Source organism: Nicotiana tabacum, chromosome 18 (genome assembly GCF_000715075.1).
Source record: "Nicotiana tabacum cultivar K326 chromosome 18, ASM71507v2, whole genome shotgun sequence".
In the NCBI taxonomy this organism is placed as follows: Eukaryota; Viridiplantae; Streptophyta; class Magnoliopsida; order Solanales; family Solanaceae; genus Nicotiana; species Nicotiana tabacum.
This window is the reverse complement of record NC_134097.1, coordinates 9,399,422-9,425,505: the sequence shown is the minus strand read 5'-3', so window position 1 is coordinate 9,425,505 and position 26,084 is coordinate 9,399,422. Positions and strand designations below refer to the sequence as shown.

At 33.8% G+C, this 26,084-nt stretch overlaps 1 protein-coding gene, 1 long non-coding RNA gene and 1 other non-coding gene across 3 annotated transcripts; 1 reads left to right on the top strand and 2 right to left on the bottom strand.

Moving 5' to 3' along the window:
• The first annotated feature begins 12,740 nt into the window (after positions 1 to 12,740).
• On the top strand, positions 12,741 to 15,636 carry LOC107823418 (uncharacterized). The gene is made up of 2 exons (XR_012701839.1): positions 12,741 to 13,033; positions 13,814 to 15,636. It is a non-coding gene; the product is annotated as an uncharacterized LOC107823418 (long non-coding RNA).
• Positions 15,637 to 17,531: 1,895 nt separating this feature from the next.
• Positions 17,532 to 19,078, bottom strand: LOC107823422 (norbelladine synthase-like). The gene is made up of 2 exons (XM_016650061.2): positions 18,759 to 19,078; positions 17,532 to 18,018 (listed from the first exon to the last, which is right to left on the bottom strand). The coding sequence occupies exons 1-2, from the start codon at positions 18,940 to 18,942 to the stop codon at positions 17,729 to 17,731; spliced, it is 474 nt and encodes a 157-aa protein (XP_016505547.1). The 5' UTR covers positions 18,943 to 19,078; the 3' UTR covers positions 17,532 to 17,728.
• A 5,062-nt stretch (positions 19,079 to 24,140) lies between these two features.
• Positions 24,141 to 24,247, bottom strand: LOC142173118 (small nucleolar RNA R71). Its single transcript, XR_012702548.1, has one exon. It is a non-coding gene; the product is annotated as a small nucleolar RNA R71 (small nucleolar RNA).
• Positions 24,248 to 26,084: the final 1,837 nt, after the last annotated feature.

Genomic DNA, 26,084 nt, shown 5'->3' with positions numbered 1-26,084 from the left:
GTAGGGCAGGTAGCATATGGGCTAGACTTGCCTTCCAACTTGGAGTAAGTACATCCAGTTTTTTATGTGTCTATGCTCCGCAAGTGTATTGGATATCCTTCTAGAGTCGTTCTAGTTGACGATGTTCAAGTCACAGAGCAGCTATCATATGAGGAAGCTCCCATTGCTATACTAGATAAACAAGTTCGGATATTGAGAACTAAAGACGTATCTTCGGTTAAAGTACTTTGGTGGAACAATAATGTGGAGGAGATGACTTGGGAAGATGAAGAAGACATGAAGTCTAGGTATCCTCACTTGTTTCCGCTTCCGTAGGAGGATTGGACTGAGACATCACAACCTTAGGTATGTATATGGTACTTGATTCTTATGTTAGTTATTGTCATTGGTCGTGTGAGACCATTGATGTTATTGATGATTGTGGCTATGTGTGGATTTGTATTGTTGGGATTTCTATCTAACAGGTTGGTAGTGGTACCATTACAGGGGAGACTCTACCAAAATTTCTATAAATCTCTGGAAGTTTAACATTCGAGGACGAATGTTTCTAAGGGGGGAAGATTGTTATACCTTGTATATCCCAAGGTGACGTATAATGAATATGAGACTTTTTAATCATGATTTAAATGATTTTAAAGTCGTAATATGACTATATATGATGTTTGGATAAAAAATATAAAGTTTGGAAAAAATCAGATTAAAGTTGAGAAAAAACTGACTAAGAATGTAACAGAGCTTTTTGAGAAATAAATTTCATATGATATATGATGGGACATATTATATACCAAATTGAAGGTCTTGAAATGAAGTTTTATACTTAACCGTTCATTCATACGACATCCGGATAAAAAGATATAAGCGCCAGAAGATGGGCGAATGAGAGGGTGCCAAGCTAGTACCTCTTTGACTTTTCAAAAGTTGATATATATGTCTTAACTCGTCTCTCTCTTCATTTTTATGTAGAACCCGACTGGAGAACACCATAAAACCTGTCCTTGAGCTCTCTAATAGTGCTTCAAAGGGTACTAACATTCCGGGTACAAAATCGAGAAGCGATAACATCAGAATGATCCCTACGACGTAAGTATCGCTATATCGCCTCTCTTTTTCTTTGTAATTTGAGTTTTGGAATATGTTTAATAGTTAATAAAATAAAATTCCTAATTTCTGAGCTTTAAAATATCAAGAAAGGTTGATAAATTCGTTTCCTAATAGTTAAAACTCACGTGACGGTAATTGAAAGTCGTGAGTTCGAGTTATTTGACTTGTAGTGGACGATTTTGTGGGTTGTTTCATGTTGCTTTTAGGCTGTCTATTGTTCTGCTGATTTATGGAGTTTTGAAGGATAAAATGGCATGGATAAATTCCATATGTGGTAGGGTAGTAGGTTGGTCGCTCGTCGTTGTAGTTACAGGCTAATTGATAACTTGTTGATTGGGTGTATTATGGTATATTTGGGGTTTTTGTTGTATTGAAGGACCCGAATTGTAATTAGGTTGGTTTTGAGTTACGGATTGTATTATGTTTGTATCTCTCCTATAGTAGGCTTGAGGGAGCAGTAAAATCAGGGAAAATGCTGCCCGTTTTATTTTAAAATCGAGTTATCGTTTGAGATACGTGATATACTACCGCCATCTAAGTTGTACACATATTTATTTGTTATAGGGTTGGCGCGCTAGTTGTCATAAGCTTGTTGTTGAGTTGCATTGACGACTTGAGGTATGTTAAGGTTATCCCTTCTTTCCTTTTTGCATGATCCATACAATACAAACGAAATGAGTAAACGCACAACTTTCATAAATGACTCTATTAATAGAAATACTAGAGATGCATATGTTCTTGATTCCCCATGTGAATTATTATTATATCTTCCGTTCATGGGTCTCAAAAAAATACGTAGTTGATAAAGTTTATCCGAAGGGCATATTGATCTTCTAACATTCCGAGAAATCTTATTAACGTATTTCGTATGCATTTCATTCATTTATACATGTATATTGACCCATGACCAGATGGAGTTATATACGCGTATATTATATGTATATGGCGTTATGTACATTGACCCAAAACTCGTGTTATATACGTACCACCACCTGATCATCTGGTATATGTTGATGATTTTGCCCACAGTGGCCGAGATGATATGATGGGATACCCTCAGAGGCTTGATGATTTTATGTACACCTACATGACATTATAAATGTTTCAGGATTCACAAAGTTATTTAGACTCACAGATGGAATTCTTTACTCCATGTTTCATCTCTGTCTTTTATGTACTGATTTCCATGCCTTACATACTCAGTACATTATTCGTACTAATGTCCCTTTTGCCTGGGGATGCTGCGTTTCATGCCTTCAGGTGCCGGTAGATAGGCTGAGGGTCCCCCTTCTTAGGATCCTTGATCAGCGAGAGTTTGTGTGATCCATTTGATCCAGAGTTGATTTGAGTTTTGGTACGATGTGTTTGCATACATATATGGGTACGACGGGTCCCAGTCCCGTCCTTTATACAGTTGTACACTCTAATAGAGGTGTGTAGACAGTCATGTATAGTTAGATGGTACGTGGCCTTGTCAGCTCGCCCTATCGTATTTCGTATATATATATATATATATATATGCATATATGTCTTTTGGGCATGCTTTCCCACATAGGTTGTTCATATGAATTAGTAGTTTATTTCCAGATGTTATGCATGATCTACACTTATTTCATGTTTATATCTTAGATGAATGCTTATGGGTGTTTGATAGGTAGAACTCGGGCACTCGTCACGGCCCATCGGTTTGGGTCGTGATATATCAGGCTTACTCGATCGGGTTCACTCGGTTGAGCGTCGGTCATGCTTCCTGAGGTTGGGCATGACAGTCTGCAATTGATAGCAAAATCGTTGCTCATGAAAATGAGGTTACCCGTTTCTGTTTGGGGTCATGCTATTTTGCATGCAGCAATGCTAGTTTGTCTTAGACCGACAAATTATGATAAATATTCCCTCTTGCAATTAGTTTTGGGTCATAAACCTAATATATCCCATTTAATAATTTTGGATGCGCGGTATATGTGCCTGTAGCAAAGCCATATCATACCAAGATGGGTTCCCAAAAAATATTACGAATATATGTTGGGCTTGAATCACCCTCCATTATTCGCTACCTCGAAATATTAACGGGAGATTTATTCACTGCTTGATTTGCAGATTGTTGATTCGATGAGACACTTTTCTCAAAATTAGGGGGAGAAATTAGTGAAATCAAACGAAAAATTTTGTGAAAAAATCCATCATTGTCTCATCTAGATTCACGTGCCTCTATTTGTGAAAAAAGAGGTACAAAAGATAATTCATTTGCAAAAAGAAAATAGCAAATCAAATGCTAGATATGAATATGAAAAGGATAACGAAATCACATATCCATGCAGAGAATGTTCCAATGCGTATTGATGTCCCAGTCGGACAATTTTCTAGTGTCTTAGCGAATGAGTCAAAAGCACGCCTAAAGTGTGACATACCATTGGGTTCTAAGGATCGAAATCCTAGAGAAAAAAACATAAATGATCAAGATGACACTACAAATAAGTCTCATAAAGAAACCCATGAATTAACCAATCCTGATATTCATGAGGAAATCACGGAGCCTGAGACTCAAGAAAATAAGGAACTATCAACATATTCAATCGATATTGAGACGAATTTGAATCGATCTGATACAGTGGTAGATTATGTCTTTGCGTATAATTTTGCATCTAGCATTATGCAAGATATTTAGGATCTTGAACCTCAATCTATTGGAGAATGTCGACAAAGACGTGATTGGCCAAAATGGCAAGAAACAATCCAATCTGAGTTGGATTCACTTGCGAAACGTGAAGTTTTTGGGCATGTAGTCCAAACACCTAATAGTGTTAAGCCTGTTGGCTATAAATGGGTCTTTGTACGTAAGATAAATGAGAAAAATGAGGTACAAAGATATAAGGCACGCCTTGTTGCATAAGGATTTTCACAAAGGCCTGATGTCGATTATGAAGAGGCATATTCACCCATTATGGATGCAATAATATTTCGTAATCTCATTAGTTTTGCGGTCCATGAAAAGATTGACATGCATTTAATAGATGTTGTTACAGCCTACCTTTATGGTTCACTTGTTAATGAGATATACATGAAAATTTCCGAAGGATTTAAAATGTCTGACACACATAATTCAAAGTCCCAGGAAATGTTTTCAATCAAATTGCAAAGACCTTTGTATGGTCTAAAGCAATCAGGACGAATGTGGTATAACCGTTATGGTGAGTATTTATTAAAGTAAGGTTATGTAAATGATTCCATTTGTCTATGTATTTTTATACAGAAAACAATATCGAAGTTTGTTGTACGTGCCGTATATGTTGATGACATCAACATTATTGGAACTCCTACAGAACTCCAAAAGGCAATTGATTATTTAAAGAAGAAATTTTAGATGAAAGATCTCGAAAAGACAAAATTATGTCTCGTTTGCAAATTGAACATTTGGCAAACGACATATTTGTTCATCAATCTGCATACACAGAAAAGGTGTTAAAATGGTTTTACATGGATGAAGCATATCCATTAAGTACTTCGATGGTGGTTCGATCACTTGATGTGAATAAAGATCTGTTCCGACCTCAAGAAAAGAATTAAGAGCTACTTTGTCCTGAAGTATCATATCTTAGTGCAATTTGTGCACTAATGTATCTTGCTAATACTACAAGGCATGATGTAACTTTTTCAGTTAATGTCTTAGCAAGATATAGCTCTTCTCTTATAAGGAGACATTGGAATGAAATCAAACACATTTTGCGGTATCCAAAGGGGACTATCGATATGGCCTTATTTTATGGTAATAATTGCAGTCCCGATCTTGTTGGTTTTGCCGATGATAGGTATTTATCCGACTCACACAAGGCTCGATCTCAAACAGGCTATGTGTTTATATGTGGAGGCAGTGTCATATCTTGGCGATCGACTAAGCAATCAAACATAACTACTTCATCTAATCATGCTGAGATAATTGCTATTCATGAAGCATGTCGAGAATGTGTATGGTTGAGGTCTATAATATATCTTATTCGAGACAGATGTGGTTTGAAGTATGATAAACTACCCACTATATTGTATGAAGATAATGCAACATTCATAACCCAATTGAAGGCATGATTCGTAAAAGGAGATATGACAAAGCACATTTCACTAAAGTTATTTTTCACACATGAACTTCAAAAGAATGGTGATATCAATGTGCAACAGATTCGTTCAAGCGATAACGTGGCTGATTTATTCACCTAATCTCTACCGACGTCAACCTTCAAGAAGCTAGTGTACAAGAATGGGATGCGAAGGCTCAAGGATGTGAATTGATGCTCTCATCAGGGGGAGTTATTCGCGTTGTACTCTTTTTTTTCCCTTACAAGGTTTTGTCCCACTGGGTTTTCCTTGTAAGGTTTTTAACTAGGCAACCAAAAGGCGTATTTCTAAATACGTATACTCTTTTTCCTTTACTAGAAATTTTATCCCACCTGGTTTTATTTTAGTTAAGGTTTTAGCGAGTTGCATTATCTGTTGAATAGACATTCAAGGGGGAGTGTTATAAATAAAATTGTATTTAAGGTGAATGTCTATATTATAGAGAGATCTTAGAGTTTGTTACTTGGTGGCTAAGCCACTTTTTCCCTATAAATAGAGGCGTTCTATTCCATTATAATTCATCCTAAATCAATAAGAACTCTCTCTCTCTTTCTTTGTAATATTCTTCTTTATTGTTTCATTACAAAAAGTATTTTTTGTGAGATGATGATTATCATTCTCAAATCTTCAATAAAATTCAAGTGAAATTCATCCTTGAAAACTTGGAACCTAATCGAGTTAAAGGTGATCTGAAAATTAAAAAATATGTTGCATAAATTTTAAAAAATAGTAAGACATCTAAGGTGAATAGTAAGTATATTAAGGGCCTCTTTGGTTGAGATGTGACTGAATAATACCTTTATAGTATCTTGTATTATTGGAAAAACTTGCCACTGTTATGAAATATAGCTCAAAGTAATAATATAGAACAAGAAAAATAAGCTAAGAGATATAGAGAGAAAGAGAGGAGAGATTCTTATTTCTTCTTCAATTGTATGTATTTTTCTATCTATTACAAGGCCTTTATATAGGCAAGAAAAGTGAAGAACAATATGTCATTGAATATGTCATTGAGAATAAAAATATGTCATTGAATATGTCATTAAGCATTTGAGAAAATCATGAAGGAAGAGTAGACATCCACCATAATTTGATTTTTCTTATAACACTCCCTTTTGGATGTCCATAGATAATGTGCCTTGTTAAAACCTTATTAATAAAAAACCCTATGGGAAAAAAATCTTTGAGAAGATAAAGAGTACACATGTTTAGAAATACGCCTTTTGGTTGTCTTGTTAAAAACCTTGTAAGGAAAACCCCATGGGACAAAACCTTGTAAGGGTAAAAGAGTACAACGCGTATTAACTCCCCCTGATGAGAGCATTAATTCATATCCTTGAGCCTTCACATAGATTTGGTGAACAAATCAGCCATATTATCACTTCAACGGATCTGTTGCACATTGATATCACCATTCTTTTGAAGATCATGTGTGAAAAATAAATTTGGTGAAATGTACTTTGTCCTATCCCCTTTTATGAATTCTCCCTTCAATTGGGCTATGCATGCTGCATTGTCTTCATACAAAATTGTGGGTAGTTTGTCACACTCCAAACCATATTTGTCTCGAATTAGGTGCATTATAGACCTCAACCATACACATTCTCGACTTGCTTTATGAATAGCAATTATCTCAGCATGATTAGATGAAGTAGTCACGATTGATTGCTTAGCCAATTGCCAAGATATGACAATGCATCCATATGTAAACACATAACCTGTTTGAGATCGAATCTTGTGTGGGTCAGATAAATACCCAGCATCGGCATAACCAACAAGATCGGGACTGCAATCATTGCTATAAAATAATCCCATATCGGTAGTCCCTTTTAGATACCGCAATATATGTTTGATTCCATTCTAATGTCTCTTTGTAGGAGCAGGGCTATATCTTATTAAGACATTAACTGAAAAAGTTATGTCAGATCTTGTAATGTTAGAAAAATACATCAATGCACCAATTTCACCAAGATATGGTACTTTAGGACCAAAAAGCTCTTCATTATTTTCATGAGGTCAGAATGGTCTTTATTTATATCGAGTGATCTCACAACCATTGGGGTACTCAATGGATGTGCTTTATCCATATAGAATCGCTTTAAAAATTTTTTAGTGTATGCTGATTGATGGACAAAATTTCCATCTTTCATATACTCAATTTGTAGACCAAGACAAAATTTTGTCTTTCCAAGATCTTTCATTTCAAATTCTTTCTTTAAATAGTCTACTGTTTTAGGAAGCTCCTTAGGAGTTCCAATGATATTTAAATCATCAACATATATGACGATTATAACAAATTTAGATCCAGATCTTTTTATAAAGACACAAGGACAAATTGAATCATTCTTGTACCATTCTTTCAACAGGTACTCACTCAGGCGATTATACCACATACGCACTGATTGTTTCAATCCGTATAAGGATTTTTGAAGATTTATTTAATAAATTTCTTGAAAACCTTAATATGCTCCAGAATAATTTAAATCCTTCAATGATTTCTATTATACGCATATCACGTTTTTCTTGTATTGCCAGATTAAAACCTGAAATGACGACATCCACCACAGGAGAACATGTCTCTATATAATTAATGTCAGGATATTTACAAATCTTCTTGTAACACAAGTCGTCTTTATGTCTATCGACTTGACCTTTTTATTTTCGCACAAGAACACATGTATACCTCCACTGGCTTTATACTTTTAGGTATTGGGACTATCCGTCTAACTTCATATTTTTCAGGTAAAATCAATTTTCATTGCGTATTTTTCATTTGGCCAATCATTTATCTGTCCAAATTTCATGACAGATTTGAGCTCAAGATCCTCGTTAATATTAATAATATTGAGCGCTATATTATATTAACAATATCATCGACGATCATTTTATATCGGTTCTACTATTACCCAATAAAGACATAACTTATTGAGATTTATTTATCTTATTATTTTCAGGTACCTGAGCCTCCCCCGTGAGGTCTTATGAAGTATTATGTCGTGGTGCTCTTCTAGAGCACTTGCCTTCTTATTATGACATCTTGAACATTTGCTACTCTCCTTCTTGAAGGAGTTTTATCTTTATAACTGATTAGTTTATTATGCTTCATGCATGCCATATACTCTATTCATTATGAACTTTATTTTATTTGGAGCATTAGCAGCTGAATATGACATTTAGCTTTGGGTCAGCAAATACGTCTGACAATATTTTACAAATGAATTATCACTTGCACTTCAAGTTCACATTTTCTCGTACGAGGATCTAGATGCACTCATAATAATTCATTACATGCATTACTTTTTCAGCTGCCCATTTTCTCCCCCTAATATTGGGATCACCAACACATATCCCTAGCCTTATTTGGGGATCCATCTTTGTACGTTATGGTAGAACAATTAAATCATATAGCACATTCATATTTTTAGATAGAAATTATTTGGTTCCTGACCCTGAACCGATTGTGGTAGGGAGAACTTATCATAACTTGGCTAGATGCGTACAAGTCCTGTTGTATATTAAATAATACATCACATACCAAAATTTATTTTGGCAGTTTTGTTCTCATAACCAATGGTTTAGATATAATTGGAGGCATACAATTTCTGCTAAACTGGCTTGGATTTAAACTAGTATTATCAAGATAAATCATCATAATTTATATTCTGGAACTGTGCTCTAATAATTTGAGCAATCAATCTTGCAAAAGCCAAACTGCAAGTTGATAACAAATGCACACGTGACTATAGAATAGATGCATCTATTAAAATCATATAAAGTAAACGGTCCACATGGCAGGTGACTGGGCTCATATATTTATCATCTTTTATTTGTTCCAGAAATCAAGGGATTCAATCCCAATCTTAACTGGTATATCATGAGAATAAGCAGCACAAGAAAATTTTTGAAGAATCTTTTATTTCTTCAATACATGACAATGTAATTCTCAATTAATTTATCGCATCATAATTGAACCGGTATGGTCAATCGGTCATGCCAACTAATATTTGTTTCAGTAAACTTTTAGTTTACTTGTGACATATGATTCCATTATCATACATATATTTGTGTAGTATAAAAAGAAAAAAAATCGGATAACCTTTCATATTTACCCGTTATGATTATAGAAATATGAAGATATTCAATATTCCTTCCATTTATAGTCTCAATATGCCAACCACTTTGACTTATACATTTGAAACTCAAAACGTTTCTTTTGAGACTTTACAATATCAATATCGTGAATAATTTTATTTATCCGGGTAATAATAAACTATTTTTTTCGGAGCTCTTAACAATTTTTGTACTACAAGATCTTTTATCACACCATTCTTATGGTAAATATCTCCTTCACGGAGAAAATTATATCATAATAAATTGTCATGGTCAAAATCATCATAAGCAAAATCATTTCTTGCTTTAATTTTACCTTTAATAACCTTTTATAAGGCACAATAATATATATATTTTTTGGCGTATCACATGTACGCGACCAATGACATATTCATGTAACCACACAATAATATTTATTCTCTTTATTTCACTCAAACCTCCCTCAGAGGTGAGTTGTGTGGTATTCATCTAATCATGTACTGCATATTTTTATTCATTACTTTTATCACATATTGTCACATTCACCTTTAGGAATGGGTCTGCATTCTCATTGCTTATCACATGTCACATTCTCTTCAAGGCATGGATCATAATTAGCAGCGTGCTTTATTATTTTTCATACCAATTTGATGATAAACATTGCCTTCACATTTTGAAGGACTATTTTGAGAACCCTTATTGTTCTCCTTTTATAATCATAGTGATTATTATTATTATTATTTTGATCTTTGGAACGCCCACGTTTATTGTTCAACCACTTGTCTTTATTTAGACTTATTATGCGCCGCTACTATATTCACTTCAAGAATGGAGCAAATCAAGTGGGACAATATTAATGCCTTTTCATGAAAAATATATTATTTTTCTTTAGTTTTCATTATATCATCAATATGGTATAGTGGGACTCAAACCCAATGTCTTACCAATATAAAGGCATGTTAGACCATAATGAATTGGGACTCAAACCCAACTCTTATCAGGACTTGATCCTGATCTCTTACCCTCATGGTGTATTACGACTTGAACTCATTGAAATTGATATCATTAATAGCAAAGGACAAAAACAATTTCAAATATGAAGAAAATGCTTACCTCTTGAGTTATACTCTTCATAACGTCATTTGGATATAATTCTCAACAATAGACTTTCGTTTACTCAAATCAGCTAAGTAATTAGTGTCAAACAAATATATGAAAATACAAAATAATATTAAAAATTTACATATGGTCTTTGCTGCAATAAGCTTACTTCAAGATGAAAGTGATATGACGAGAACATTAAGGAAAAATTATGTATCAAACAGAATAATAGTACTACTAGTTACCATGCACTTTTGTGGAAACTAAGTATTATGCTCTCTAGAAAAATAAAAGATATAACAGAACCTTTAAGTCAATTAGGGAATCAAAAAAATAGTGGACAAATCTCTGTCTACTATGTACTACTATATGTTTTCCATATAGAAATGATTCAACATATTAATTTGATAAGAACTATCATCAATGAAAAATTTGGTGTAGTACATACTTCTTGTACTAATGTTTTATCTTATCAAAATAAAATAGTTATGATTATTATTATTATAATATTATATTTGACAGTAAACTAACGTATAATAATTATATCAGGCATACTAAAATCGTATTATAAGGTAAAACCATAAGCATACATAATAAAGTATAATTTTAATTTTGTAGATTATTTAGTATATCGCATGCCACTTATTATTTAGTTTGTGAAAATTTAACAAGGTGACATCCTTAGCAGCCACATAAATACTAATTTTTTAATAACCAGACCATTGCTTATTCTAAATAGTGGTACAAACTTATCTGGTTTAAAGCTCAGACTTTTATTCAGAAAAGTATCTGTTCTATATCGCTTAGCTTGTTTTTTCGTGCTGATAACGTGTTATAAAATATAGCTCAAAGTAACAATATAGAACAAGAAAAAAAACAAGCTAAGAGATATAGAGAGAAAGAAAGGAGAGATTCTTATTCTTCTTCAATTGTATGTATTTTTCTATCTATTACAAGACCTTTATATAAGCATGAAAAGTGATGAAAAATATGTCATTAAGCATTTGAGAAGATCATGGATGAAGAGTAGACATCCACCATAATTTGATTTTTCTTACAACAACCACAAATATAATTTTAATTAATGATCAAAGTAAAAAGAATTAAGCTTGTTAGTGGCTCATAGTTGGTAGACTAGCTATTTTTAAAAACGAACACACACATATATGTCTCCTTGCAATTGGATGATGGTAGCTTGATATTGCACCTCAATATTGTAAGATGAAGAGGTTACAAATATATTACGGTTTTTTTCATCTAGTTCCTTTTTGCGTAGCAATTTAATAAATGCTTCAAGTTTGTTGATGGTTAGCCACTTTGTCTTGGATCAAATATATTAGGTTTGCATCAAATATGTTAGGTTTGCCTAGTAATGATCATTATAATAAGAAATTCGTTTCAATCGGCTGTGAAAAAACTAGTGAAAGAAGTAGAGATTATTGAAGGTGAATATCTTAATCCATCGTTCAATTTATTTTTGGGTAACTAATATTTTTGAAATCAATACAAAACGATAGCTAAACTGTCACAACTTGCTATCTAAATATCAAAAATCAAAATCTTAATATACTTCTAGAACATAAGTTGTTGTACAATATTTCTAACTCCAGGGGGAGCTCTAACATTACAAACACTTTCCTCTTGCAATATTATCTCAAGTTCTACTTCTACGCTAAAAGATTCTGATTTCTTTCAATCCAATTGATATATATACATTCTACATAAACCATTATGACAAGTTGAGCAGCTTGTGATCTTTCCTATAAGTTTGTAATAGCCCAATTCAAATATATAATTGAATATATACACTGCCATTGTAATATATATTTATATGCTACTTGATATTAATAAATAAAAAATAGATAGATTAATTGTAGCCAATTAGTAGCCAGATTTACAAGTGGTAATTAAAAAATAGTCATAGTTTCAAAAGTAATCGAAATTTAGCCACTTTTCATATAAAGATAAATCTGAACGAAAACACTGTTCAAAATTTGAAAAATATTACAGCATAATATACTGGAGTTCGATTTTTTTTACATGTAAACGTCCAACATAATATGATGGAGTTCCCGTATATAACATAATATGCTGGAAGTTCATACACATGTGCTCCAATCTCCAGTATATTATGCTAGAACTTTCCGTGTTGCAGTAAAATAGTAGCTATTTTTCAATGACTTTGCAAATACTGGCTATTTTTCAATTACCAGTCCGAAAACAGACTAGCCCGTGCTATTTCACCAATTAGTAGGCTAAGTTGATACACAAATGCCAAATTCCCTTTCTATTCCTAGTACTAGTAAATACTCATGAAAAGAAGTTTGTCAGGCCGGCCCATTTATGAGAATGTTTACGCCCAGGCACAACTAGGCTTCATTCAGCTGGACCGGAAAGAAGAAGAAACAAGCAAAAGATCAGCCCAACAAGAAATCTCAATCAGCTAAACTCTCCCTCATCGGCGAAGTAAAGAAACGTTCTTCAGTTTATCTATCAAAACCCTAACAAGTAAGCATGGCCCGTGCGCAGACACGCACAAATCGAGAAATGGTCCAATTTTTTTTTTAAAACATTTTTCCATAGCTCCATTTTCGTGGATTTTGCTTTTTTATTCGGTTGAAATCTCTAACCCGAGGTCAGTTTCCATTTCTAACCTGAGATTATATTCAGTTTACGTTTCTTGTTTTAGAAATATTGATTAGAGTTTTCAGCAATTTCAGTTTCTGAAGTGCATTACAAATATTGTATGGAGCAATTTTTGTTCCTGGAAGATTTAGGTCAAATGGCATTATCCTAAAGGTTTTATCTTTTGGAAATTATATGCCAATTTACATGTCAAATACTTTCTGAAACTGGGTAAATTAGTGTTTTGAACATTTAATTTCATAGTTAATCTGAAGAATGTGTTCAATTTTGGAAGAACATTTGTGTTGTTTGGTGTTGGAAATTAAAGCATTGAAACTTTCTGTTTATAATTTCTCTTGCTTACGTTGCTCTAACTTTTTTTTAATAAAAAAATAGGAGAAAATAATTTCTCTTGCTTACTTAGTTTTAGGCAAATTGCATACAAATGGGAAAGAGGGAAATGGATATACATAAGCAAGTATGTATAAGGCTATGTACTCTTCATTTTGCCTTGAACACCTATGCGAATATGTATAATATGGTTGTGCATCAAATAAAAAGGGCAGCCTATTTTATTTGATTCTTTAAATTATACAGTAGAACTCTACTAGAACTTTGGTAATCCACCTCCGATCTACACCCGCTAAAGAATTGCCGTCTCTTGCACTATTTTGAGGCAAAATGGCTGTTACTGAATGTTCAATCAGTGGACAAGAACTTGACTGGAACTTTGGTAATCCACCTCCGATCTACACCTGCTAAAGAATTGCCGTCTCTTGCACTATTTCAGGCAAAATGGCTGTTACTGAATGTTCAACCAGTGGACAAGAACTTGACTGGAACTTTGGTAGCTAAATGGAAAAAAGGCTTCCTAAGAAGCCAGCTTGGGCTTGTTGAGTTTGCCTACCAAATGGGTTGCGAGTCAGGAAAAGCGGTCATGGGGACTCAGGTCGGGGGTGCAACATAACTAATAGAGACAGAGTCATTCCATTTACGGCGAGACAAAATGCACGGTCACAGGTGATGCCAGTTAATTAGATTTGTCATGGTTCAGAAAATAGGGAGAAGAACCATGAACACCAGGGTTAAAGGAGTCTGAACTAAATAGATCTATATTGAGAGAATGCTGATTTCCTAATCTTCCCCTGTCACTGGTTTATGGGAGTTTCCTAATAGGAGCATAAGAGTATTTGGAACACTAAACAAGGAGTTATTTAAGCTATCAACCAAAGCAGCTGTAAGCAGAGTTATGCAAAACGTTTATTAACTTAATCTCAGCCTGGAGGTTCATGTTTGAGATTCTTTAAAATTTTTACCAGAAACTAAAGTCCCGACAGTTTGGTAAACGTGCTAGTTCAAAACTCAAGAAAGATAAGTTTTTTAGAGCCCACCATAAAAATCATACCAACCATTAAAAGAGGTTCTTGAGTTTATGGCAGAAGAAGTCGAGCCCAATAAGATGTATATCTTCTCAATTTTTTTGGAGTAACACAGCTTTATTAAATTACGTAGGTGCCATGATTGACTTTCTTATCTCATTACACATTTCGTAATTGTAGCCCTCTTGTAATTACTTACCGGCACGCTCTTGTTGCTGAGATCTATGTACTTACTCTTTTAAAAATCAAAACGAATTTGAGACCAATACATGCGTCCATCTATAGCAATGGATTTGTGGAAACTACTAGCAATTCTAGAGTTTGAAGCTTTTGTTAGATTTTTATTTTGCCTCAATAGTATGTGCGCGCGCATGTGTTTAAACTACTTCGCAAAGTCATAAACCAACTCCGCACTGGAGAATTACTCGTGGATTTGTGAAAATGATCTTTGTTAATCAGTGAAATAAATCTCTCTCTGTGGCAATGTTTTAATGTCCTTGCTGAATCAATTAATTTAAGAAGACTGGGATTGGCATCTAACTTGTAAAATGTGGAATTTCCTTGATAGGCCATCACATGTTAGACTCTACTGCATAATCTTTCATGCATCCACTTTCATCATACTTCAATTCGAATCGAAGCTTTCTTCTGTTTATCTAGCTAGTTGTCCCATCCCAACCAAAAACCCCAACCAGCTAGTTGTCCATCATTGGCTACCTAAACAAGCTTTCTTCTGTTTATCTAGCTAGTTGCCCCATCCCAACCAAAGTGTATTATGAAGATTGTATTTGATGCCAGTTTCCATTGTTTTGGATTTTGTTTTGTGTATGTTAAAAGCCTCTTGCTTTACAAAGAGTGATTAGACTGTTGTGAAATTTTAGTTCTAAAGTGCATTATGGAAATTGTATTTGAGTTTTTCTTTTTCTTTTGGCGAGCAATTTTGTTGCACGGAAGATTTAGGTCCAAATGGCAAAGGTTTTCTCTTTTCTAAACTATGTCATGTCAAATACTTCCTGACATTTGCTGATCAATCTCTATTTTTCTGAGTAAATTCCATTTAGTAGAAGATGGGAATGCCTCTTTTGTGCAATTGACATTTTTGTAAGGAGATGTATGTATGTATATGGTTGTAGTTAATTGAGTTTCAAAATGTAGCATTTAGGAATTTGTAAGCATTTGCAGATTTTGGCTATTGTCAAGAAATCAAAATTGCTTTCATGTTGCTTGTTGGTTCCTTGTTTGGTCTTTATCTTCTGCAGATTCATTTTTGCACAGTAAGAATTGGCAGAAAGGTTTTTCTATAATCAGAACAGTACAGAAAATTACATATTATATGGTCCCGCAGTGTATATTCTTCGGGTACTCAGGTTTCCCTGATGTGCTCTTACAATGCACAGGGAAAATTTTCACTCTTAACATTATCAACGACCAAGGGAACATATGGTTCCTTTGCTCCAAAGAAAGTTTACGCAAGTTTTTATACCTTGAACATTTGACGGCTGGATAAGTGTTAAAGTAAATCACTGGTAAGTGACCCGTCACTATTTCTATGGATACATTGACAAGTCTATATATTTACTGATTGCTCAAAAATAATTCTATCATTAATAGGATACAATATGTTCAAAGCATGTGCTCCAACCACCATCATTTGTCATGTTGAATACATGTATATTTTGGTTGGAAAAAAGTAGTTCAGAGCTCCATTTTCTTGTGTTTTGGTTTTTACTCATTCTGTTCAGGTTAAAATCTCCAATATGAGGTTAGTCCCGCTGTGTGTGGTCTTTCTGAGAATGACCTTTTTTTTTATGTATATGTTAATGGCTTTTGGTTTTAAGAATATTGACTACAGTGTTCTGAAATTTTAGTTTCTAAAGTTGCTTTTGAAGATTGTAATGAGCTTCCTTTGGTCCGACAATTGAGCATTTTTAGAAATATTTGCTCTGCCTTAGCACCTCGGCCGCACGCACTTATTTTTCAGTGCAGTATTTTTGAGACCAAGGATAATGAGGGTAAAACACATACTTTTGTCCATCAACAAGATCAAAAGTATGTGTTTCTCCCTTAGTATCCTTGGCCACAAAAAAGTGCACTAGGAAATAAATGGGTGCGGCCGAGGTGCAAAGGCAGATGTCTGACATAGAAGCCATGATAGACTTTTTGAGTTCTTTACACTTGCAACAGTGAAGATCTTTTTTGTAAATACTTGTACAACACTTTCTTGTTGCTGGATACTCAATTCTTAACAATAATAGTAATAAAAAGCTTTCTTGGTGGAGGCTTAAATTGGAGTTTGATTTGGAAAGGAAGTATCCTTATATTATACTCAAACAAAATAAATTCTTCCACCAAAAAGGTTGGATTTAGTAAACCAACAGGAACATAGTTTCTTGTGGTTTTATTCTTTGCTTTGATAACTATCAAAATTTATACTCATAACTCAGTGTTGAATATTTGTAACTGGAGCAAATTGCTTGAAGATGCAGCAAGAGTCTAATTGGCTTATATTCCAGAATTAGTTTTCTCATTTAATTAGCTGATTTGAACCTCATGATGGTTCATTGTTTACTCCTTGTTAAATAAATCTTCATCTTGATCCATTTACACCAAGGTGATTGTAACTGTAAAAAGTGTTTTACATCCCAGCCATACCAAAAAGGTTATCTCCGTGTACAAAGTATTTTGCGTTCTATTAGTGGCGTAACCACATACATCGAACTTCGAAGGGTGGTCAACCGAACATCCTTCATCAAAAAATTATATTATGTATATAGAAACCTATATTGTATATATAAGTCAAATATTATTTTTTTATGTGTATATTAAATTTTGAACATCTTTCGTAAATTTTTTTGGCTTCGTCACTGTGTTCCACGCAAGGTTCGGGAAAGGACGCAACCTAAGAGGTATGATACTGACAACCTACCCTAATGCTAGTATTAATGGTTGCTTCTATAACTTAAATCCGTGACTTATAGGCCACGTTAACACCATTAAAATCGAAATCGACCATACTTAATGTTATACAACTGAAACGTGATTATTAAAATCCATAAGAGATTCATTCAACTCGTTCATGCAAGAGAAAAATTGAGTTCACACAAATTAAACAAAGCAACGATCACCAACTTTGACGAGAAGAATGATCCAGTGGAACTTCTTTAGAAGTTAAAATGGGAAAAAAGGACAGCTAAATGATAAGAAGATGATAATGTTATTCTTGCATCAAACCAATATTGGAAGTTTCTTCAATCTAGCCAGCTGAACAACAGTTGAATTTGACAGAAATAGAAATTTGATCTTCTTGATTAGATGAGATGAGAGACTCAATTCTTTGAGTTGGTAATTAAATAAGTCTTGGCAGATTTAATGACAGTCTGCAGTGGCTCAACCATGGTAAATGCATGATTTGCAAGCTTCACATCTTCCACTTCATAACTCACTGTAAATTTTGTAATACATGAATTTTCATCTTTCTCAATCACCTCAAACCGAATTCCATAAAAGATATAGCCAAGATCAACATATCCACCTTCAATCACCTCAGACTGCTTGTATCTTTTCTCATTATCCACTATATTGAGTCTCTCCTTGAAATAGGGTATTCCTGGTGTACCTATTTTAAGAAAATAAACATGATCAATATTATAAATACATTTAATTAGATGCCCCTTTATGATGTTGATCAACAACATCAATAACAGACCCAGTGAAGTCCACAAGTGAGGTATGTGGAGAGTAGTGTATACGTAGACTTGCCCCTACCCGGTGAGCAGAAACGGATACCAGGATTTAGATTCTATGAAGTTCAACTTTTAAGGTTTTTAGCATTAAACCCACTGTAGTTTTGAAGGTATGAGTTCGGACCTACTATTTGTTGTAATTTTAATGAATTTTTACATATAAATTTATACTCTATATCGAAAGTACTGGGTTCAGATGAACCCGACAACCATCCGCCCCTGCCTGTGAGGGTAGAGAGGTTGTTTCCGGTAAACCCACGACTCAAAAAAGATGGATTTGTGATGTTGATCACCAAATGAATAAATTATTTTGTTCTAATACTATAGGTAAACATGGGAGATTTAGTTTCGTCGTCCATTTTCTTTTATTTTTTAAAATTACATTAGGGAAGGGAGGAGAAAGGGGAGACGATGCTACGTTATTGGTGGGGTTTAAACCGTTCACCTCAACTGCGGAAAGTTCCTAGCTTACCAAGTGAGCTAGCTAGCCCTCATCATGTTTCATAGTCCATTTGATTTTTATTTATATGACCTTTTTCACAAGAGATCAGTAAAATCTAAAATAGGAGATGAGTAAATAAAACACAATAGACCAATTTGTGTACGGTTTTACCTTGAGGAAAGGTGATTTTGAGGACAGTTCCAGTACTACCATCACCTTCAATTACTTCAACTTTGTCAAGAAGAGTAGGCAACTCTTGCACAATAAACCTAGATAGATGTAACGTGCCATAGAGTTCCCATGCTACATTTGCAGGTACATTCACCTCTATTTCGTCCGAAATCGTCCCCTTCATCCTCCTAACGCCAGTAATAATGGCGGAGCAGAGAGGCGATGGCGGTGCAGAATTTCTTATTAAGCAAATAGTTCGCAAAAGGATGTTATATATGAACTTCTTGTTATGTTAGCTTTAGTTCTTATAATGGTATGTATAGTGGAACATTTAGGTAGAGATAGCTAGTACTTATTTGTCATGAGGACTTTTGAAGTCTAAGTGAAATTTACACAGAAATCTGTCAATGGCTGCATTTGTCCGAGTTTGAATTTGAGCACAAAACGTTGAGAGGAAAGGTCAATAAATTGCAAGAGGGTCCAATAATCCCATCTTGGCTGTGACGCATAGTAAAGGTAAATTGCAAATATTCCGTCTTGGCTGCTAGAATATAAGAACAAAAATGGGCAAGAATTTACGCTTGGTGTCGTCCAAATTTTATTTTGGGAAATGACGTTGTATAGTCACTCTTAAAATAATAACCATATATATATATATATATATATATATATATATATATATATATATATATATATATATATATATATATATATATATATATATATATATACTTTATGTATGCTATATACAAAAATTATACAAATTTTATATACTTTTTCGACTATCGAATGTAAATAGTTTCTGGCGCGGTCTAAAAGTGATAATACCCCTTTAATTTTCGCATATATGGCTAGTCCTTCCGTCCCAAATTATGTGTTACATTTCATTTCTTGAGATTCAAACTATTTGAACTTTGATCAATATTTTAAAATATATTTTTTCATAATATTGACATGAGAAGAATTGTAATTTATAGTATTTTTCTTATGTTTTTTTTAATATCTAAATTTTAATTAAAAAATTTGAGTTGATCTAATTTAATTTAACTTAAAAAATTAGTCAAATTGACTCATAAAATTAAAAGTGACTTAATTTGGAATAGAGGTAGTATTTGTCAATTATATTTTAAATGGTGGCTAAATATTAACAGTCAAAAAACTTGTGAGTCAGGCTATTTTTTACACTAGAATTAGATCACGGGCTTCCAATGCTGTGGTTGATGGGTGAAGTGAGACTTCTCTTAGTCAACAATTGGGGTGGAAAACAAGCGGGTCGGGTTAGATATGGATGGGTCGAAAGTGAATAATATAAAAACGGATAAATTATTCAATCCGACCAATATTTAATATGGATAGAAAATAGATTAATTAACCGACGAATAATATGGATATTCATATTATTCATGGCTTGTTGAATGATCATTTTTTGGAGAATTCTTAGTTCAAACTTGAAAATTTTCCAATTTGAGTCTTTAATGTAAAAGTTAAACTCATTGGTTATCCATTTTTTAAGTGGATAATATGAATTTTATCCATATTTGACCTATTTTTAAAAAGTTCATTATCCAACCAATTTTTTAGTGAATAATATGGATAAATAACTATTTTTTTTTGTGTCCGTTTTGTCATCACTAGTCAACAATAGTTTATGAAAGGATATGAACTTGTTAAACATTATTTTTAGTTTTTTTAAATCATGATTTAATTGTTGATTATTCATGATTTCAAAGTGAGCCAGCGCCTTTTGTGTTGGTAGGTCAAAAAATCTACGAAAAGTCATGTCAAAATGACAGAAAGAGTAACGTGGAAAGGAAAATTGCACTTTAAAAAATTCGAGCAATTTACATTTTCCCCCTTTACTAAATAAGTGATTTATTTCTAATTAGCTTATGGTTTATAATTGTCCGAGCAAAAATCCTTTACATGCATATGCACCTTGTGCCATACATAACTATAGGGCTTTTCTATTTATTATTTTGTTATTAAATGTAATATAGGGACCGCATTTAAAAAAAAAAAAGAATGAATATAACGGGTCGCATGAAAGGATTAACTTAAATGCATGCGAGATTTGTTTTTTCAAAATCGAAAAAATTGCTTAATTTTCCTTTGACACAAGATGAAATTTAATGGTGTTTACCCGTAAAACGGTACAGTTAAATTTATACGTGGTTTCTAGGTAAGTGAATTAATTCGATCTTGAAACAACAAGGTAATTGAAGAAATATATAATACTTAGCCTTGATAGGAGGACGAAATGACAGAAATAAAGACTTTGGTTGTGAAGCCTCTGGGTGCAATAGTAATAAGAATAAGAACATAAAATAAGAAGGTAAAAGTGATTAGAGCTTTGAGTAGATTGTAGTATTAGTTTGCCAGAAAATTCTTGTCCTTACAATGATAACCGCGGGAGCTCACTATTTATAGCTACGTCTAGGAAAGGAGGTCCTAGGATCGTGCCCTTCTTTAATGTCAATTATGAGGTCCATTGATGAAGATGTAACAGTGAGCATAAATGCCAAATTTCTTGTAACGAGCAATGTACTTAATGCTGTAGAATATTCTCCATTAAATGCTACCGGGCTATTACGACCCGATTTCCCCTTTCGTTCGACGTCGTGACGGCACCTAGTCTCTATAACTAGGTAAGCCTAATATTTTTGCGGAATAATGAAATAAAAATATAAATTTAACCAACTATTCAAAAATACACAACAATCCCAAAACCGGAACATCGTGAATCACAAACTACAGGAGGAAAAGTCTAGTATCTCTATACATCAGAATCTATCAAAAAAAAAAAATACAGAAGATAATGGACATGAGGAAGAGTAGAAATGGGACTCCGAGGTCTGTGGATGCGGCAGATATACCTTGAACTCTCCAAAGCTATCCCGACTCACTGATAGTGCGGCTGATAAGGAGCACATGGATCTGCACACGAAAAATATGTGCAGAAGAGTAGCATGAGTACACCACAATCAGTACCCAGTAAGTGCAAGCCTAACCTCGGTAAAGTAGTGACGAGGTCAGGTCCGAGCCCTACTGGAATATGACAATAAAGTAAGGCAAGAATGAAATAGCGCAGTAAAATAAAGACTGAAATTTAACAAGAAAGAATTCATAGAAGGTAACAACTCAATACACAGAAATACAACAAGGGATCTCCCGAGATACCGTCTCGTAGTCCCAAACGTAAATGTGCAAGGGGATCTCCCAGAATACCGTTCTGTAGTACCAAAGTAAATATGCAAGACATGGGGGATCTCCCGGAATACCGTTCCGTAGTCCCAAAGTAAATATGCAGTATATGAGGATCTTCCGGAATACCGTTCCATAGTCCCAAAGTAAATATGCAGTACAAGGGGATCTCCCGGAATACCGTTACGTAGTCCCAAAGTAAATATACAGCGCAAATAATAGAAATACAACTACATCATGAAATCTTACGATTTAGACTAAGTACCCGTCAAGGAAGAAGCAGAAAATTCACTAAGCATGCTGCACACAGTTCACATAAGTAGTTAAGACACGTAGACATGCTGTATTAGACTAAGATCCATAATCAACCCATAACGAAACTCATAACCAAAGCATAACTAGTTATGGAGTGGTTATAAAATGGACGTCTCAGAAATTCGGAACGGGCGTCGAGAGAAGGAGAGCTGAGTAGACAACTGAATCCATTTCATAGCTTTTCCTTTTCATTTCAGTTAGTTGTTCAGTACTTTAAATTTCTGCCCAGTCATTACAGTGGCTTTTGTTTCTAGTTCCTAATAAATTTTAACTTTGAAAATTACTCTATACCCCGCTTTTAATTAAATAGGGAGAATTATTCTTTCTGAATATTTCTTTCTATTTTATTATCTAATGGACAAGAATATTTTCATTAGCAATACTAGCTCCAGTATGGAGTAGCCTATCATGTGTTGGGAGAATGACGGATCTTAATATTTTTATCTAATAGTAAATTATTCCTCAATTTCACATGCCTGAGCTGAAGCTTTTTATTTAAATCTTATCTGCTTTATAGTTAGGTGTCATTTAATTTGTAACATCTATCTATTTCGTACTACATATTAACTTCTTACTAATTCTGTAATCGAAAGAGGCGGAAGAAGTAATATAGTAAATTTTGGTATTAATAGATGTTAAAATTGATTTTATACTTATTTGTAATCGAAAGAGGCAAATATTGTAGTAATCAGTTATAACAAGTAGGGAAACCGAAAGGGACTTACTAAAAAAGAGTATGCTTTAGTTCAAGTATATATTTCTGGCTCTGTAATATTACTATTTTGTCGATTACTTTGTGTAACCGAGATGTGTACAATTAATTGTTCAACTTAAGTAATAATATATAAATATAATCGAGAGAGGCATTTATACATTTGTGAGAAATAGAAATTGAAGAATAGGTATATCTATTATATAATTAAAATATTAAGTGAAGTCAGGATCCCAACACCTTTTATTATATTTGTAAGAAACAAAATATTTTCTATTGCTCTATTCATGCATTTTTAGTTAGTTAATTCACAAATCAACTCTTTCTGATTTTCTCAAATAGTAATTAAAACAAAAAAGTCTGTAGAATAGATAAACCAATCTCTGTGGGTTCGACATCTTTCTATAATATTATTTGACAGAGTACGAGCAAAACCTATACATACACCAGAAACTCATCAAATTTCTGGCGCCGTTGCCGGGGATTGGCAAAAATCTACTACAAGATTAATTATTTTACTACTAATTTGAGATTTTATTTTCTAATTATTTTGATTTTTGTGCAAAAAAAAAAAAAAATTCAGGAAGTGTATGACCCGTTCCTCCTTAAGAGAACTAGTTGAATACGATCCTGAAATTGAAAAATCCTTGCTGTTATTGCGAAAAGAACATGTATCACGACCTAAACTTTCTTCACAAGAAGAAATGGAGAACGAAGAACTTAACAACAACCAACTCCCGCTACATCAAGTAGAACAACAGTTTGATGAGGTAGCTCCACGACGTGATAGAATACTCAGAGATTATGCAAGGCCGGATCATTTTGAAGGAGAATCAAGTGTGAGAAGACCACCAATTGCAGCAAATAACTTTAAAATTCGCACAGGCTTGATTCAAACCATTCAACAGTCATGTCAGTTTACTGGTGATGCGAGTGAAGATCCTCACACTCATCTAATTGATTTTCTTGAATTAGTTGAAACTTGCAGGTATAATGGAGTCACAACAGACGCTATCAGGTTGCAGATTTTTTCTTTTTCATTAAAAGGTGAAGCCAAAATATGGTTGCGAAATCTGCCAAGAGGTTCAATCACTACATGAGACCAAATGACTCAGAAATTTCTTAATAAATATTTTTCACCTGCAAAAATATTTAAAATGAAGCAAGAAATCAATAATTTTATGTAGACAGATTCTGAATCTGTATACCAAGCATGGGAATGATTAAAAGCAATGTTAAGAAAATGCCCACACCATGGTATCCAAGATCCTGATATCTTATATATTTTGTATCATGGTCTTAAACCCTCTGCTCGAAATGTTATTGATGCAGCATCAGGAGGATCCATAATGAGCAAAACTACTGCAGAATCCATGCAATTGCTCAATGAAATTTCAGAAAATGTTGTTCAATGGCCCTCTGATAGGATGATTGTTAAGAAAGCAGCATGAGTCAATCAGGTTGAAGCTTGGAATTCATTAGCACAACAAATTACAACTCTGACACAAAAAGTTGAGGCCTTTAAGGTAAATACTCAATCATCATCTCAACACGAGAATTGTGACGTTTGTGGAGGTAATCATCCCAATCATGAGTGCCAAGCTTCAACGCAAAATGAAGAACAAGTAAATATTATTAGTTATAGAACCAGTTATCCATTCGGTAGTCCCATGGCACAAAAACATCTGGGATTCCAATGGAGTAATCCAAATGGTGCTGAAAATCCTCAAAGATTTTTCAATCAAAAGCGACAGGTGCAAGGACCACCAGGTTTTCAAAATCAAAATAGAGGGCAATAAGATTTCCAGAAATATCAACAACCGCCCCAAAGAGCTCATCAGCAAAGTCATGAAGACATGATGTACAAATTCATTAAGGCTACTGACGAGAAGGTTGAAAGTCAAAGTTCAACCATCAAGAATTTAGAAATCCAGATGAGCCAATTAGCAACCCACATGTCTGGACAAATAAAAGGTGATCTACCAAGCAACACCGAGAAAAATCCAAAGGAACACCTCAAAGCCATCTCTCTGTGGTCAGGTAAAACTCTTGATAATCCATATGCAGATAGACAAGGAAAGCCACAAGAAGTGGAACATATAAATGAAGGTAAGAATAAAATAGACTGAGAACTTCTAAAAGAACAAAAAGATAAAGAAGAAAAGGTACAAAAAAATAAATTGATGACAAATCCTCACTCTGTACCCCTCCCTTTTTCCCAAAAAATGAAAAGAAAAAAGCTTGACAGTTTTCAAAGTTTCTGGATATTTTAAAGCAACTTTACATTAACATACCTTTCACAGAAACTTTGACACAAATGCCTTCATATGCTAAATTTTTCAAAGAAATTTTGTCAAGTAAAAGAAAATTAGAAGAAGTTTCAGTGGTTAAGTTTACAGAGAAATGTAGTGCTATACTTCAGAATAAGCTTCTACAGAAACTGGGTGATCCAGGAAGTTTTACAATTCCTTGTACTGTGGGAGGTGCTCACTTTGAAAAAGCATTATGTGATTCGGGTGCTTCAATAAATCTAATGCCTTTTTAATTTTTAGAAAATTATCACTTGGTGAATGGAAAGATACTGGTGTGTTTCTTCAATTAGCTGATCAATATACTAAAAGGCCCAAAGGAATAATTGAAAATGTCCTCGTTAGAGTAGATAAATTCGTTTTCCCGGTAGATTTTATAGTACTTGAAATGGAAAAAAACGCTGAGGTATCATTAATTTTAGGTAGACCATTTCTCGCAACATGAAGAGCGATCATTGATGTTCATCAAGGACAATTAATATTACGAGTTGATGAGGAGAGAGTAATTTTTGACATGCAAAAAATGATGAAATTTCCTGGGAATGAGTCATCATCCTCTTGTTTTCAAATTGATTTACTAGATGGCCTTGTAGATGAATTCAAGGATAATCAATTGATTACTGATTCATTGGAAAGATGCTTGGTCAGGTCAGGTACCACAAGTGATAAAAATCTCACAATTAGAGAAGAAGCTGAAACACTGAAAAAAGAATCAGAAAAATTGAACTCAAAAATCTTCCTTCTCATTTGAAATATGTTTTTCTTGAACCTGAATTATTTCCAATAATC